We start from the raw sequence: 17,137 nt of genomic DNA on the forward strand, positions 1-17,137 counted from the left end.
TAGTATTTGTATGCACAACATCCTCATAACTCATAACATCCATCCAGCCATCGATCCATCCATCCATCCATCCATCCATCCATCCATCCATCCATCCATCCATCCATCCATCCATCCATCCATCCATCCATCCGTCCGTCCGTCCGTCCGTCCGTCCGTCCGTCCGTCCGTCCGTCCGTCCGTCCGTTCATCCATCCATCCATCCATCCATCCATCCATCCATCCATCCATCCATCCATCCATCCATCCATCCATCCATCCATCCATCCATCCATCCATCCATCCATCCCATATTCTTGTAGGAAACTCTATGATCCATCCATCCATCCATCCATTATTCCATCCACAATGCTCATGGACGCAATGGGGGTAGAACGCGCTCAAGGCTTCGTTTCAAAGTCGATTGAGCGCAGCATGAGGGTACGTCCTCTTGACTTTCTCGTATTTAGAGCAAACGCGCTGCGCGGTTCTCGCGTCTATGGAGGCCTATTAACCCATGGTGCATGGGATGCGCATGCGCGTCGATACCATGGCGGCTCAACGATGGTGGCGCCAATGGCGACGGCACGAATGCGCCTCGAGCGTACGTATAACTGCTATTGGAATAAAACAGGCAATACAGTTGTGCAGTTTTTTTTAAAATGCCACGACTTATATTTGCTATCGTAGCGTCGAAAGCAAAAGCACACCCATGTACCTCTGCAGGGCGTTTATTTTTAGCACATCTTCCATTTGTAAACAACGTGTCGCGTACGTGGCTCCAGCAGCTCGTAAACGAGGTAGCAAACTTCGGGCACCTTTCTCCTTGTTTTCAGGTAGGATGACTCCACCCACACTTGGTAGCCTGGAATCGTAAAGTGTTGTGACAAGTCGATTACTGAGGACTTACAGGCACGTTTAGGGAGATACGCGCGAACGATCATTCAGTTGATTAGATGTGTTAGCTTAACCTGCACCTAAGGTTTATGCACTTTTGCATGAAACATACAAAATATTATTCGCTAAATAGCATACACATTGCACGTTCTCCACAGCAGCAAAAATTAATATAACGAGTAGCATGCTTTCGGTTTAGGACAGCCACATGAGAAAAGCAGAGCCGTAGAAGCAGAGCCTCTCAATTACTCTAGCGTCTACAATGCATCTCTCAAAGTATGACCCGAGGGGTACAGTAGCATTGTTGCCATTAAATGGACACTGCAGAGAAAATCAGCTTCAACACATGTACTATTTTGTTAGAATTCTATCTTCGTTCATTTCGCTACAGAGGGTTAATTACTAGAAGCAGAAATGAAAGCCAAAGTTTTGTTCTCGAATTTCGCGCCTAAATCCCAGCGCTGACACTTCAATGCAACGTCATGGATTTCAGAGTATTTTTTTTGCGTATTCGGGTATTTTTTTTTTTTTGCGAATACAATGTAGCATATCTTCGGCGATAAATTATTAGCTAGGCCAGAGGTAGACGCCATGACGTACCAGCGAGCTTGTTGATGGAATTTCGAGGCCGCGTTGCTACTTTTGCATCTATTCTTGTTCATACGAATCCACTTCTTGCAGTAAAAGCGAATTTTTCCACATTGTAAACAAAAATGTTATTGACTCTTACCGCTCACATTGTTTTCTATCTTGAGTGTTCCTTCAAACGATAGTATCTGCTGGCACCGGCTCAGTGACTAGGACGTGCGCCTGTTGAGCGCGAGTTAGCGAATTGGGATCCCGGTCGCAACGGCCACAATCCGACGGGGGCGGTATGCGAAAATTCTCGCGTGCGAAGCTTTATCTGCACGCTAAGGATGTTCAGCGGTAGAAAATTAGTCCGGAACGCTACTCTACCGCGCGGCTGAGAGCCAAGCTGTGGCATTAACACATCACATCTGATGAAACATTACTAATAGAGTGATGTTCAGTTAGGAGAAGCAGGTCATGCTATTGTGACATGAGATAGCATTATTAAGTTCTTTAGAGCCTTCTGTCGGAGACTGGGGACACTGCTGCTCGGTGATTCTTAGTAATTGTGCCACTTTGATAGATTCGTAGAATGTCTTCCTTTCTTAATAAAAATAATAATAATAATAATAATAATAATAATAATAATAATTGAAAAAAATGAGAGCTGCTAGTGCGTACCTAAGCTCCAGGACCAAAAGAGGACGCAATGTCTGTAATCAGTGTATATAACTTGGAAGTCTTGCAGGATATTTTCATGTCCTGCAAAAAGGAAGGCTGCATTTACACCACGACAACGCCCTCTACTTGTCTGCTGCTTCGCAGGCACACGGGCCTCAGGTGAGGTTTTAATGGAATTTTCTATACCACAAACATTCCACGCCGTTTGTCCCGTCCATCCTACATAGAAAATGAAGTACATTCTCACGACCACCATGCTTAAAGGACTAGGAAGCCCAACAAGGCTGTCGCTGCTTAAGCTCATGAAAGCGCTTGGTCTATCTTGAACATGAGGGGAATCAGTACGGGAATTAGAAATGCCGCTGGCAATTCTTTATATGTTTCTAGCCGAAATCCTAATTGGTGGCTGTATCGCTTTGGTGTGTAGACTTGATGCCTTGACAAGCGTACTCTTATCCAGTTTATTAAGCGTAGTTCACAATAATACTGCTTCTTATTATTAACCACGTGATCACGAACCTGCGTTCACGTATGAACTTTGACTTGCGAAATAGAAAAAAGAAAGTCATTGATAAGAGCGAGCAATAGCATACTACCCTGTTGTGGAATCGGTCTGTGGGTACGGCAGGGTGATTGAGTCCAATAGTTGAAGATGTCTGATCAGGCTCAGGCAAAGTGAATGCAGCCTACGCGATATTTTTTTTTTTTTTTTTTTTTTTTTTTTTTTTTACAGAGAAGCTGTTAGTGCAACTAGGAGCGTCCGAAAACGCTATATGCGTGTATTCGCGGAGCCTCGATAGAACTAGGCCATTCACCAAGTACATATATATGGTGAGACTGAGGACCATGTTGGTAGTACAATGTTCAGGAAAATGTGGAAGTGTGTAAGTTAACTAAAGGCTAAATTGAAATTGCTAAACCCCAGTTTGCTGCCTGTTTCCAGGGGGCGTATTAAATGGTACACGACGTTAGTTAATTACGGCGGGCGTAGCAAAAAACTTCCTTAAATAATTGCTGAAAAGCATTATAGAGCCATTCGCTATGTTTCCTGTTCTACATGAACTGTACGTGGCGCAAAAGTTTCATTTGCTGAAAATGGGGTATATGTTACGGGTAATGTGTGGAGACAGTTTAATGTTTCTGACTTAAAGTTTTCAAAATAATTACTCAATACTCTTTTTTTTGCATAATCTTATACGTTCTATGATGTGCGTGCAATACCCAGTGATTTCAATGAACTGTACAAGGCACGGTTCTTGGGGACAACCTATCAGTGATGTGTAGGCAACGTTCTAAGTCTGTGGGTTTATTACGGCCTTTGCAGTAATCTACTTATTCAAGAATCACAGAGGGTTGTGTGGTCGTTGTCTTCAATGTTTCCCTAAGTTCTCAGTAAACTGTTCGTTTCACCGAGCTCTTATTTTGTGGAATTGGTGAGAATGTTAAGGCTAACACGCTGGAAAGCTTGATGTCCCTGGCTTCTGATGACGTGCTTTGCAGATAATTGCTGAATATTACTTTTCTCCCCGTTCAGATACGTTCTACAAGGCGCGTAGTAGGCTTTACACGTGTATTATGCTCATTAAACAAGGTACATTGTTTATATTTAGCAGAAATAAAGCTGAGATTTGCTATGATGTATGGGCGAAGTCCGTGGAAAGAGCGTGTGGGTTACGTATAAGGTGACATCAAAATGTTTCGAGGCTGGCTCTGTTTTGAAGAAAGTAATTAATTTATTGTGCATTCAAACACTGTCACTTTCGAAATAGTCCTTATGCACAGCAATAGAGCTCTCACAGCTTCTGTTGCCACTTAGCGAATATGCCCGGGAAGTCTCCTTACAGGAACGAGTCGAGCAAGCTTTTACGATCTGTGCTTGCTTTCAGTAATCGCGTCATAACGGCGATCTGAGCTGGGTGTCTAAAGTATGGTAAGAAAGCGAATTGAGCGGGAGCCAAATCTGGTGATTATAAGGTGAATTAGCGCAAGCTCTTGGGCCAGTTGGTGCATGATGAACTTGAATAAGGGGAGTACGAGCGAAACACAAAGGACGCGCACACAAGGAGAAGGCGTTAGACCCGGAAGGACGCTGGGGTGAATGTGTAAGAGAAACCATGTTGCTTCCGGCGATAAACTCGCGCGTTCTGCGGTGACAGGGGGCATCGTCATCGTGCAGTGACCATATCCTCGTGCGCCCCGGATCGGGCCGTTTTCCCCAAACATGCTCCCTCAGACGTCTTGAAAACTTGGCAGCAAAACTCGCTGGGCATGGTCCGGAAATGTGGGACAAATGTCCAATTCACTGTGCCTCAATTTTCGAAAAAGATGATGAGCATGCACGTTGTCGCTCTGCGGACTTCCCAAGCCTCTCTCTCTCTTTTTTTTTCGGTAGTGCGGAAGTTGGGTTTTTCCGTGTACTGCGATGATTGTTGCTGTGTCTCGGGGTTGCGCCCGCACACCTAAGCTACGTCCTTAGGGATGATTCTCGACCTCGAATACGGTTCATGCGCCAGACTTTGCTGCCGCTCATTCCACTCTCTTGTCAAAATTAACACGATTGCTAAAATCATGCTCGAATCGCAAGAGGTGCCTGATCCGTTCCGCAGAGGGACGTTGCAGGACATATTCGCAAGGTAGCAGGAACACACTATGTTTCTGTGCACGGGGACTTTCTTGAAGGTGAATTACTTACTGAAAGCAGAGGCACCGCAGCCTCGAAACTTTTTCATACCACTTCGTATTATGTCACACGGCGGGCAATTACCCAGAATGGTTGTGGCGCTGTGACGGAAGGGGTATAAAAAGCCTTAATGTACCAAGATATGTGCCGTACCTCTGTGTGCGTACACTTCTCACCCCCGTTCTTTCCTTGACAAGCATCACACATCAGAGAGCTCAGATGATCAGACAGGCGACGAGGCCATGTGGATCTCGTCCGCTATCACTGCTACCTCGCTAATCCAAAGAACCTTCACGTCATTTACATTCTAATATTCATTTTGATCTGCGTGTTTCATTCTTCGGAAGACCGTCTCTAAGTTTTGCATTTGCTATTTGCATTTGGAGAGTCATGAAATTGCAGGGAGGGTTGTCGCCCACAGTAGCAACTGTTTATGGTGTTCGAGTGATTTATTAGTATATACCTTCGAAATAATTAAGTGACAGGCATCAGTGTTTAGCTACTCGTAGATATATAATGTGACCTTTGAACGAGCGCCCCAGTCTTTATTGCTTGCGGTTGCTTAACATGTGATAACACTACATCAAAACTGCATGGCGCTAGAGCCGTGTTACAAGGTCATGTGATAATGTTGGTTGTACCTACAGGATACCCACCATGGCCGATATCGATGGTGAATTCGTTAGGGTGTAGATAAGCTTCGTCTGTTTTGTCGAGACCTACACCCCTTAAATCGAATCTGTGAAGAAAAAATTTCGTTAGAATTAATTAATTATTTTTTTATTAATCAGATGTCATAGCGCATAGGAACAACTATGAAATCTTCATACTGGCGCACTTAGAACGCAATACACACGGCACAATGTACAGAGAAAACATGTGGTAGAGAAAAAGAATGCAAGCTAGAGAAACAAACAGGGTAAAAGAAAATGAGGCACGCGTGAAAGGGAGTCATTCATACAACGAAATTATTTACCTTGCATATGTACAAAACACAGAAATAAACTCAAAAATATGCCACTGCACAATACTTATTGCATGCATTTCGGAGTGAGGCCATAGGACAGGGACTGCTGCAACAAGGCCACGCAGAAAACTCGGAATGCGGCCTGGTACACTTTGGCGGAATGGAAAATTGTAAAGGATCAAGAAGTTTTGGGCAATGCATAGTGCCATGGACCTCCTTATAGAGGAAAACATTTAATATTAATATTACTTGGTTTTAGAGGTGCGAATTGAGGCATATTTGAGATGGCTGAACTATGGTCGCCGGAACGGCAAAAGCGGAAGCTTGAATAAAGATATCAAGGTATTGAGGACGCGTTCAACAAGAATGAATGAATGAATGAATGATACCCGCCGTCGCTGCTTAGTGGCTTTAGTGTTGCGGTTCTAAGCACGAGGTCACGGTATCATATCTCGGCCGCGGCGGCCGCATTTCCATGGGGACGAAATGCAAAAACACCCGTGTACTTAGATTTAGGTGCCCGTTAAAGGACCCCAGGTGGTTCAAATTATTCCGGAATCCCCCATTACGGCGTACCTCATAATCAAATCGTGGTTATTGCACGTAAAAGCCCATAATCTAAATAAATAAATAATTTACCGCTTCCTGGGACAACAATGAGGTCTGATAATAATAATAATAATAATAATAATAATAATAATAATAATAATAATAATAATAATAATAATAATAATGATAATAATAATAATAATAATAATAATAATAATAATAATAATAATAATAATAATAATAATAATAATAATAATAAATGTAACGCACTAGCTAGCCCAGAGGGAAGGTTTCTTATGCGTTGGTAATGGCGAAGACGATGGCTCTCTTTCAGGTTTTGTTCGCGCCCGTACTCTATAGCGCCTGCACATCAGTATGACACCCCAGATTTCGCATGTTAATGTCGTTGTAAGCTATAAAGCTCGCTAAATTTACCCTTTAAATTTATTACCATGCAATCTCTGTCTTGTTCATCGATAATCAATTAACTATAGTCCCGAGCAGCCGCTGCAAAACCTCATGACGTTCCGAGGAGCTAGCGCGGAAACTTCAAGCCCGCGTGTTTGGTGTTTGCGTCTTTTCTGGCTGCCCGAGTGTCCGCGCACGACAAGTCTGGCGCTTGTGGTGCGTAAAACGTGCAAATTGCCAATGCAGCCTAACTTAACATACGTGTTTAGCGTTCCTCTAAGAAATACGGGATCGCCGGTAATTTGTTTTTCCGAAAGCAATCTGTTATATTCAGCTCTATAGTCGAACCAGATTGTAACGGACATACTTATGCGCTATGAATAACTTGATATACCAAGTTGTTTGGTGAACCTAGACTCGTCTGTTAACAACATTTGTGATGCGTTCCTTATATACGGATTTGTTATGTCCAGAGAAAGAAGGAAGAAAAGATGGAATGCACCTACTTGAAACTAACGTTAACACGACTGGGTCTAGCCCGACCCAGTCGTGAAATCCTGCCGAGCCGCTAGCTTACAGGCGGCTCGGCAGGATTTCGCTTCGATACGCCTCCTATACGCTTCTGCCATGCTTCTGTCCATTCTAGAAAGTGGTTTTGTGGCTTTAACAGCGGCCGCCCCAAGTTCGACATACATCCAATGCCCGGCTCGTTACGAAGGAGTTATCTTACACGCGCGTCGGTCAGTGGGCCTTCTGTCTTTGATGTAGAGAATAATTCGCTTTATGTGCGGGTTTGTTATATTCGCGTTCGGCTTCATTTCGACCGGTACAGCCCCAATCGTACAGTACTACGTTGGTGAGCACAATAACTCCCCCAAGAGAACCTAAGCGTCGCACACACAGTAGCTTCATCACAAGAAAGAGGACAGCACTGCATTCCTTTTACTGTGCACTGCAGGAAATTATTCTTAAATATGGCGGCCTCTACGCAGCACGCGCTGTACCCCCTCTGCGCTCCAACGCTTATGAGTAAACATGCGTGCTTCTCTCCTTTTTAACAATGGTTTTATCAACGAGCTTTCGTATCGTGCACAGAAAAAGAGTTTGGCAAATTGTGATTATGTACACTAGCTTGCTTCTTATTTGCTGACGTAACGGAATGCACAAAATATTGTATTACCCACAGAAGAGATCACGTGGGACTGTTTTACGGTCGTCGTAATACGCAATAAAATAAATCATTATTTTATCTTTTCTATGGTATCATTGTATGTTATTTTGTTAGGATTGTTTCTCATGTTTGGGCCCTTCGATACCCTTTATCCCTCTAACTCATTGCACAGCGAGACTCACGGCTCTGGCAGCCCTCATGCCCTATAGATAGAAGACAAACGTTTATTGGCCTATTACCTGCTCCTATAATCACGCCTAAGTGTATCCTACACCTTGAAAAAATAAATAGAGAAACATTGCATTCAGCAACTGAGAATCTGGAGGTGAAAGTTGGAAGATAACATGAAATTCTAGATCGGCATAAGAGGAAAAAAGTAGTGTCGCAGGTCACGTGTAATACATCGAGCAGGTTACCGGTCGTGTATTTAAGTTACGGAATGGCTGCCAAGGGAAGAGAAATGCCGTTGAGAACACAATTTTCAGGTTTTATGAGATTAAGAAACTTGAAGAGGATGGAGTCGACTCAAATAGGGCAGTGTTACCGTTGTTGCTAGAAGAGACGTTTGTTTAGCCAAAACAGAGTATTATTATTATTATTATTATTATTATTATTATTATTATTATTATTATTATTATTATTATTATTATTATATCCGCACCAGAAAAACGACTCTTCGATTCTCAGTTGTATGTTGTGGCACGAAAACATGAGCACCAGTGTAATATACCTCACCATTTTTTTCGACAAATAAATGGCAGTTCAGTCTTAACACAATATTTCACAAGACAAGGCTTAAGGGCTTTTTTGTGTCACTTTAAAGTGTATCGATATAGTAAAGTCGTTTGGGTGCCAGTTCTGCGTGCTTTCATATAAAGGTTTATATGAATTAACGTCATACGCACTTGATTCCTGTCGTCGACTTGTAATCGTACAGGTATATGGTTCTGTTGTTGAGCACAGGTGTGATCCTTGCAGCCCGCAGGCAAGGGTACGCATGGTGAAACGAGCTGTTCCTCGAGTGATACACCAGGAAGAATGGTCTGCTTTGTTGTTGCATCAACTGCAATATTAACGTATGCAACTTTAATTGTAGAAGCTAGTGTTTTCCAATAGGCAGCAGTGTCAGAATAAGCATAGACGTTGATTAAACGTATTTCTGCAGACAAATGCAAACAAACGCAGCTACAGGCAAATGGATCAATAGGCTACGCTTCTGTCCAGGCAGCGTATATACAATTGCTAGTAGGTGCAGCGGGGCGGGGCAGTTGCGGAGACGCCGGACGTGTGCGCGCATGCGCGAGTAAGAGCGGGTGCGAGAAAGCAAATGTGGGGAATTTCGCTCCTTGAATATATGACTGTGCCTAGACTACGGAGGAGTTTCTTAGCGCGTCTTGTATGCGTTTGTCCCTTGGCATGCCGGCAGAAGTCGGCAGAATTGATGTGCACCAAAGTTATGATTGCTGGATTCTGAGTTAAAGCATCGCATGTCACTTGGTTCAGCATTTAAAAGTTGCAAAAAACAGAAACTAGGACTAATGTAACGAAATGTGCAATTTATTTCTGACATAATATTTTTATGTGCTAATTACAGCAAATATTCTACGCATTTATATCGCCTTGATGCAGTAATCTTTTGTTGAGCAACACTAATGAACTGACTAATCAGCGCTATAATGACGTGAAGAAATTACAGATAATTAGAAAAGTTTACTAAGATTGCTCGTCGAGCTTCTTACGGCAATTATTAGAGAAGCAAAAAACGGAATGACTAAGAATGCGCGATAAAAACAAAAAATTGTGTTCCTCTTTGGATTTCCTTGCTCTACCGCAATGTACTCACACTACCATGTGATGTAGAGTACATCTAGGAAATATACGGTGTGTACTGAAAGTCAGGTTCGTTATGAAATTTCTTGTTACTTCGTCTTCAGTACCCACACTTGAGTTAGGGAAACTTCTTCTTAGACAAGCAAATGCGCGAGTGTCATGCAGATGGTGATACGTCGTGTGGAATAAAAAAAAAAGGAGAGATATGGCCAGAAAAGAAGCGCTGATGATGGCCATGGGCCCATCCTTGGATGTTTAGTACTTGATTAGAGAGCAGGCCTTCACGATGCATGGCGGTATCGCGTTGCGTGAAATCCCGCACATGTACATAGTTTTGAGATGGCGTAATACTTCTTATCTTTCAGTTCAATATAAAACGTGTATAAGCAAAATTCACTTAAAATATTGAAGACTGCTCGAAACTTCATTGAAAGACACTTATTTTGCAGAACCCCGACAGTTCTCGGAGAGACAGAGAGAGAGATAATTAATTAAACTTTATTACATACATATTAGTTATCGATACACACTTTTGTCTCACATAAAAGAAAATTATAGCTTTCTCACGCGTTTTGTTGACCTCTCCAGGTTGATTTTAATAATATTTTATGAGAACATTTACTAACGCGACAGCGTTAAGGGCTCCATGTCGCAGAAAATCCAGTGTCGGCGTCGGCGTTGTCCGTCAGAAAATAATCATCCCGAACCACAACGACGCAGGCCCTCTGCGTGGCGCAGAGACGTTACTGAACTAATTGAGTTTCTCAAGTTAAGACGCGTCAGAAAATTTCTAAAGTTCGACCTACGCACAACCTACAGACATAAACAAATACACTGAATACACGAGAGAACGTAATTCTGTTACGCGGAAACTCTAGCACAAACCACTTTATCCTTGTTTACGGGGTTATGAGCCATTGATGAGTCACTACTTGTAGTCACTACTAAGTCACTAGTCACTGCAAGTCGCTACTTACGGGGGTATGAGCCATCGCTCTGCTCTACGTTGCCACCGGGATCGGCCCACCATTGCTTTCTATCGGGTGCCGTGTAACAACATATCCGGTGTCGGCGTCGGCGCAAAAGGGGCCTGATGAGGCTATCACGTTCCACTCTTAAAGGCGAAGCTTAAGCATCCTCCAAGTTTGTGAATAACCATCTGTGATTCCTAATTCAAAAAAGGGATCTGCATGAAGGATTTACTCACCTTCAATGCGTCAGGTGCTTGCTCGAGTGCGTGCGCGACTGCATCCTGCGGTGTGCAGAATTGTCCGCTGACAGTGATGATCCCTACCATGAACAGGACACCTACGATCACAAGAGCCATGAGGCCGTCTTCTTGCTATACAGTGCGTACATCGAAATGCTCCGCTCGTTCGTGCAGTTGACGAACCTGCCGCCTTTGTACGCGTCTTTGCGTCTTGGGCGACGGAACCTTAACTTCGGGCAAGGGTGTCTCTTGAACTTTGTCAAACTGTCGGTGTTCCATTGACGCGAATCTAGAGCAAAAAGAGTGTGCGAAATGAGTGACGTCTATCAAACGGGCTTCTTGACATCTATCTGTTCGCGAGGTTCGCGCGAGACTAGATTTATGGCTTTATTCATATTCAAACAGATATGACCACGTTGGAGCAGTAAGGGGGTCAGGACGTTTTGATAGGCCCAGGCAACCACGTTAGCGTGGTAGGTACGAGATATCATTGACAGTACTGTAAAGGATGAGGTGCGTAGTGTAATAATATAACAGAACTGAAAACAATGAAAGGGTCAAACATATTGCAAAATGTAGGGATGGATTTACGATGATAAACGCACGCAACCGTTTTCGTTCAGGTACTCAGAGATGACAAACAGAAGTTGACGCACCATCATGATTGCACATATTCTAAGAAATGAGAGCTAAGTACTCTCAATTAGGAATACTTGCTGATTGTACAATCGGAAAGAAAGGTATTAGGCGATTGTAGAAAGCGAACAGCTAGGAAATTCTGCACAGCTAGAACGTACTGTCCTACTTGGCTTAACTTGTAATATCCTGTGCGAGAATGCTTCTTTAGCATAAACTGATGATTGTGGCTCAATGATTTGTAAGTTACCACACGTACAAAAGTGGAGAAGAAACAGTGCATCGGCGTTTTGAGTGCAAACATTATTACCATGGAGTTTCAATGACGCTACTGTAGTCACAAACTCACTAGAAGCACTACACACTATAATATTGTTCCTCAAGATGTATGCTTTAGCTTGATATCTTTATTTCGACTCTCCAGGTACCAAGCCAGAATTCGATATTAATATTAATAACAAGCTGAGCAAACTCTTGAGCGTTTTCATGGGTCATCCTTTGGAAGGAGTTGGCGTCCCCGCTGGTTTAGTAATTACTCCCATGATTTCTTGATGCACTAAGCTGAACGTGAACTTTTGACATACTGCTGTCTAGAGCAGATGCGTAGACGTTTTGTGAAGCATCCAGAAGGGGCAACTCTCCACTTCTAAATTTTGTCGGATGCCAGGGTAAAAAAATATGAACAGTATTGCTGACTATTTTAACATTCATTGTATGTCTTCAGAGCAAACGTTCTTACATAGAGGCAACGGAAAGTTTGCGTTAAGCTGAATCAACCTTCAGAAGGATATACCCTTCAGCATCTGCTTGTCCTGTTGTACACACCAAGATAAAACCTCAAAAATCAGGAGCATAATCGAGAATAGTGACTCGTCGCTTTCATCTTAATACGTGTGTGACTTTACTTCAGAAGTTCATAATGCACGCCAGCAGTGTTAGAGAAAACAGTTGAAATATAGCAACGTCTATGTGTTAGCTTTGACGCCAGAGGATCATCAGGCGTGTCTCTTTCCTTCAATGTTACTGATAGTAGTCCTTCGCATTAGGCAAGATCTTAGAGTGCGCGATTGAAGGAGAGAGTTCTTGAATAGGGGCCCCTATCTTTGCGGCTCCAAAGAACTTTGCCCACATGCCCTCTCCCTTACGCGGCAGCAACGAGCTCTAGTATAAGGTTCAGCGCTCGCTCTTTTTGCATCTCGCGCTTGCCGCGCTTCGACGAGTGAAAACGGAAGCACAAAAAGAGTAATCTAAAGCAGAGCAAAATAATTGCTCTTTCGATATGCGTTTCATCAATTATAACACGTCTGAGTACACTAATGTACAATGTTTATAATAAATTGTGCCATATATGTTAAGCTCTGAATTCAATCTCGACCGACATAGTAACGAGACAGACCTCCCCCTAGCAACGAGATGCGTTTGTGTTAATTAAGCCCGGTGGCGGTCAAGTCCGGCTACCGATATAAGAAATAACAGTAGTTTCTCGCTTAGCTCTTGTCTTTCAGATGAAATGAGGGACAGCGAAAGCCTACGACATCGCTGATTACTGTCGGTGGCTGCAGGTAAACGAGAACTGGGGCCGAATGTGGTACAGGGTGGCAGCCGTCGCCTCGATAGATGCCGCCATGCTCGTTAGGGTTTGGGTCGGAGCGCTGTTTCCGTGAGATAGGGTCGCCGACGTAAACGCTAAACTCTGTTTGCGTCTCGCGCATGTGCAGTGCCCCTGACGCTATTTTTTTAGGACCGCAAACCCTTTGGGGCTCATATTCTAAAAATCTGTTATCTCAAAGTGACTCACCATTTTCAAAGCAGAAAGCACGTAAACTAGCCAATATTTCAATTGATTAGTTGATTGAAAATATTTCGATTTCATTCGACATGACATACTGCTCTAAATATTAGAGACCTACGGGGTTCGAGGAGTAGCTCTGCGTAGCTCTAACCATAAACAGTAAGCATCCATCAGCCTCTTAAGAGGAGCGAAGTTCCACGGGCGGTATTCCGGAAAGGACAACCTTCAGCTGCATTTTATATGTAGGCCGGACACACACACACACACACACACACACACACACACACACACACACACACACACACACACACACACACACACACACACACACACACACACACACACACACACACACACACACACACACGCACACGCACACGCACACGCGCACACACACACACACACACACACACACACACACACACACACACACACACACACACACACACACACACGCACGCACGCACGCACGCACGCACGCACGCACACACACACACACACACACACACACACACACACACACACACGCACGCACGCACGCACGCAGGGTGTTTCAGCCAACACATTAAATAATCGTCAAATGTTGCCTGTGGCAGATACCACAATTCTAGCTTATGAGCCGGTCTACTCGAAGCGGCGGACAGTACTTGCACAAAAAAATTGAGATGCAAAATCTACTAATTAATAAAAATTCAACAATTACCTTTTAGTTAATTACATTATGGCACATATTGCAATTTAAAAGGTAATTATAGCCGTGGAGTTCGCAAGGAGGATCCACTTGGAACGAATTTCAAGATGACACCAGTTTCGATATATAAATTCCCCAACTTTGCGGAGAAATGCATCGGCGTTCCAGTTAATGTGTTCACAAAACGTCGTTTCATGCACTGAAGCACACAAGTAACTGGAACGCCAATGCATTTCTCCGCAAAGTTCGGGGACTTATATCTCGAAACTGGTGTCGTCCTAAAAATTCCTTCCAAGAGGATCCGCCTTGCGAAGTCCACTGCTAGAATTTGCAAATTGCAATGTGGGTCATAAGATAATTAGCTAACAAGTTAATTAGTGTATTGTTAATTAGTCGATTTTGCATTCCCATCGATGGAGGCGAAATGCGAAAGCACCCATGTACTTAGAGTTAGGCGCACACTAAAGAAAACCAGGTTTTCCAAATCTCCGGAGTCCCCCACTACGGCGTGCCTCATAATCAGATCATGGTTTTGGCACATAAAACTCCATAATTTAAATTTTAACTTTTACCTCCGCATTGCCTGGTCTGGCTATACTGTCTTCGTGCTGTTTATGCAACACGAGTGAATCTCTGCAACACTTCTTCTTGACATGCCACCGTTTCATTATTCAACGAAAAATGCTTACTGTAATGTACTGCTCCAAGACATCGAAGTAAAACAATTATAATCACACATCGATAGCAATGATTAGAGTCAAAAGTGGTCGATTTGGCAAATTTTAGTCATAATTTGGGGCTCTCAAAGCACTTCTTGCTGACTGAACTTGCAAAAGAACCCTACTGCATATTAAAGATGCTCCATTTGTAAATTCATCAGGTGAAGCTGAGCAGCGTTGTACACTAAAGTACCGTTTATGACACTGTTGCGATTACAAATATATGGACACTCCAGACGAATTTCTGCCGTGGGCGTTCGCGCCGAGTCGACGTGATGTTCCGTATAAAGTCCAAGGACGAAGTCCAACATCGTCGCCCCGCGCCGTATGCTTTATGTGCGAGTGAAAGCGTGCGAGGGTGAGCCGATGATGGCGTCTTAATCTCGCGCGCGCAAAGCAGGAAAGCGGGGAACAAACGCGCCGTCTTCCGTCTCGCGCGAAGCACCGGAGGGTGGGGAGGGGAAGGAGCGGTCCAATTTGGAGGCTGCTGCGTATATGACGCGGCCGCGTGCGTTCTCTCTTGAAAGCGATCTGCGATGAATTCAGAGTCTAGGTGCGCCGTGTGCAGCTTCGTGTACGCTGTGTTCGCGCCGCTTAGTTGGCGTTGAAACAAGAGGCAGCACGAAGGTAAATTCGCTCGCTGCTGCTGCCGCGTTTCCTCACTCCACCATTTTGATATCGAGTTTCCGTGGTCATCGAGTGAAATGTGATCATGTTTGCTTGTGCGCGCGTGACACGATGCTTATTAATTTAGTAAACGAATGTTTACAAGTTTATGCGGCCGATAAAGCTGCTATCCTTGCTTCGTATAGCTGTCTACAGATTTGCTATTGCGATCGATGCTACGGCATTCGGGCAGAACTGCGACTTTTTTTTCTCGCAGAATCATGTTTCACCTACTTGAGCAAACTATGCAAGCGCGTCATGTGACGCAAATGTTTTTATTTTTTTTCAGAGAAAGTATACTGCGAAATGACTGTGTAAGGTAGTAAATAGCTGTAATATTAATAAGAAAATTTGAGATGGTCTAGCGACGCGTATGAGACGCTTGGCGTGATGACTGACTTTTAGCAGTAGTGCCAAATCGCCGTTAACAAGAATTTTTATTGTGCAGTGGGAAATTTATACGATGGACTTGTGCACGGAGACGGTGAAATGACTCATGGCTCTTCTTTTCTCTTGGACACTGAATGCTATACTATGTTTATTCTATAACCACCACGATGCCTTTAGCCGTTGACTTTATTCGGCTCCTTCCTTCTTTGTCTCGATTTCTTATTATTCTTCACATTAACTAAAGTAAGATAACTCGAGACAATAATTTCGCAATGAGCTCTTGCAAGAACTTAGTTAATGTGTAAACTGCCATGAGGTTGCACATTTTCCCGCTTTTCTCGCGCTGTGTTGCACGAATTGACTTAGCTGCAAATGCCAAATAAATTTTCTGAGTGCAAGTGTCCTGTTGTTGTTATACAAGCAATAAATGAAATCCTGCTCGCTGATACGTTCGCGGCCCGTTGCAGGGATATTTTGTTATTTTGTATACTCTCCATCATCTTCTAGAGTAACCTGGCCACGTAGTATGCATTTCTCTGCTGGAAACTGAAGATGTACGTAATACAGCCTGTATTATACTCACCTTTCTCGCATCATGGCACACGTTGCAGTAGCAGATTCGCATTGAAGTCTCGATGTTGGCACACTTGTTGACGATGTCGACGACAAGTGGTGACGACGCTCACGCCCAGAATGATGAATGAACTTCCTCTATGGGTACATCTTTTCCTCGACAAACACATTATAGGTACGACGCCAAACAAATCGTTGCCTTCAATTTTATTTTTCGCTGCTCATCGGTATTATCTTTTATGACAGCGCCCAAGCAACAGAAATGTGCGAGAACTCACGAACGCCGGGTGAAGAGCGCCTTTTGAACTTTGTCTAAATGTCGGCTAGCTCTTTGCTGAAGCGGACGCCTTCTAGAAGGGAATAAACGAAACGCATCCTCTGTCCACTGCTTTTCGAGCGTTGTTGTACACCCTTCTGCCGGTTTGACGGCATTCAAACGCTTGACAATGCAAACTGACAGCGCCGGACTTCTCTCAGGGTGGATAGGTCGCAGATCAATGGCCGTTGACGAGCTTCGGATTCGTCTTTCAGCTTTCCAATTAAGACGTTGACCAATTGAGGCTTCCGAACGAAAAGCAACGTTTTTACGACTTTATTAGCAGCACTCGCATGTGACGGCTGACCTCCCAGAAGATTGTGTAGGTTTAAATATATTAGCAACTTGAAGGCGAGTACACAGGATAGGTATGGTCGAATGTTCTCGCAGCCGTACCTTAAGCAGCGTCAAC

General features: G+C 43.7%; 1 protein-coding gene across 2 annotated transcripts; it reads right to left on the reverse strand.

Moving 5' to 3' along the window:
• Positions 1–637: 637 nt before the first annotated feature.
• Positions 638–16,898, reverse strand: LOC126541275 (uncharacterized). Of its 2 annotated transcripts, XM_055076616.2 has the most exons (6): positions 16,420–16,898; positions 10,940–11,231; positions 8,808–8,965; positions 5,464–5,546; positions 2,128–2,208; positions 638–844 (listed from the first exon to the last, which is right to left on the reverse strand). In XM_055076616.2, the coding sequence occupies exons 2-6, from the start codon at positions 11,057–11,059 to the stop codon at positions 717–719; spliced, it is 570 nt and encodes a 189-aa protein (XP_054932591.1). In that variant the 5' UTR covers positions 11,060–11,231; positions 16,420–16,898; the 3' UTR covers positions 638–716. The 2 variants fall into 2 exon arrangements, with proteins under 2 accessions (XP_054932591.1, XP_050043935.1); XM_050187978.3 differs by lacking the exon at positions 16,420–16,898 and having other exon boundaries at positions 10,940–11,766.
• Positions 16,899–17,137: the final 239 nt, after the last annotated feature.

The sequence above is a fragment of the Dermacentor andersoni genome, chromosome 2 (genome assembly GCF_023375885.2).
Source record: "Dermacentor andersoni chromosome 2, qqDerAnde1_hic_scaffold, whole genome shotgun sequence".
In the NCBI taxonomy this organism is placed as follows: Eukaryota; Metazoa; Arthropoda; class Arachnida; order Ixodida; family Ixodidae; genus Dermacentor; species Dermacentor andersoni.

Coding starts and splice junctions, on each gene's coding strand:
- LOC126541275 (XM_055076616.2), bottom strand. CDS start 11,059: ATGGCTCTTGTGATCGTAGGTGTCCTGTTCATGGTAGGGATCATCACT. Junction 2,209..5,463: donor CACCATCGATATCGGCCATG/GTGGGTATCCTG, acceptor TCCTTTTTGCAG/GACATGAAAATATCCTGCAA. Junction 845..2,127: donor CTTTTGGTCCTGGAGCTTAG/GTACGCACTAGC, acceptor TTACGATTCCAG/GCTACCAAGTGTGGGTGGAG.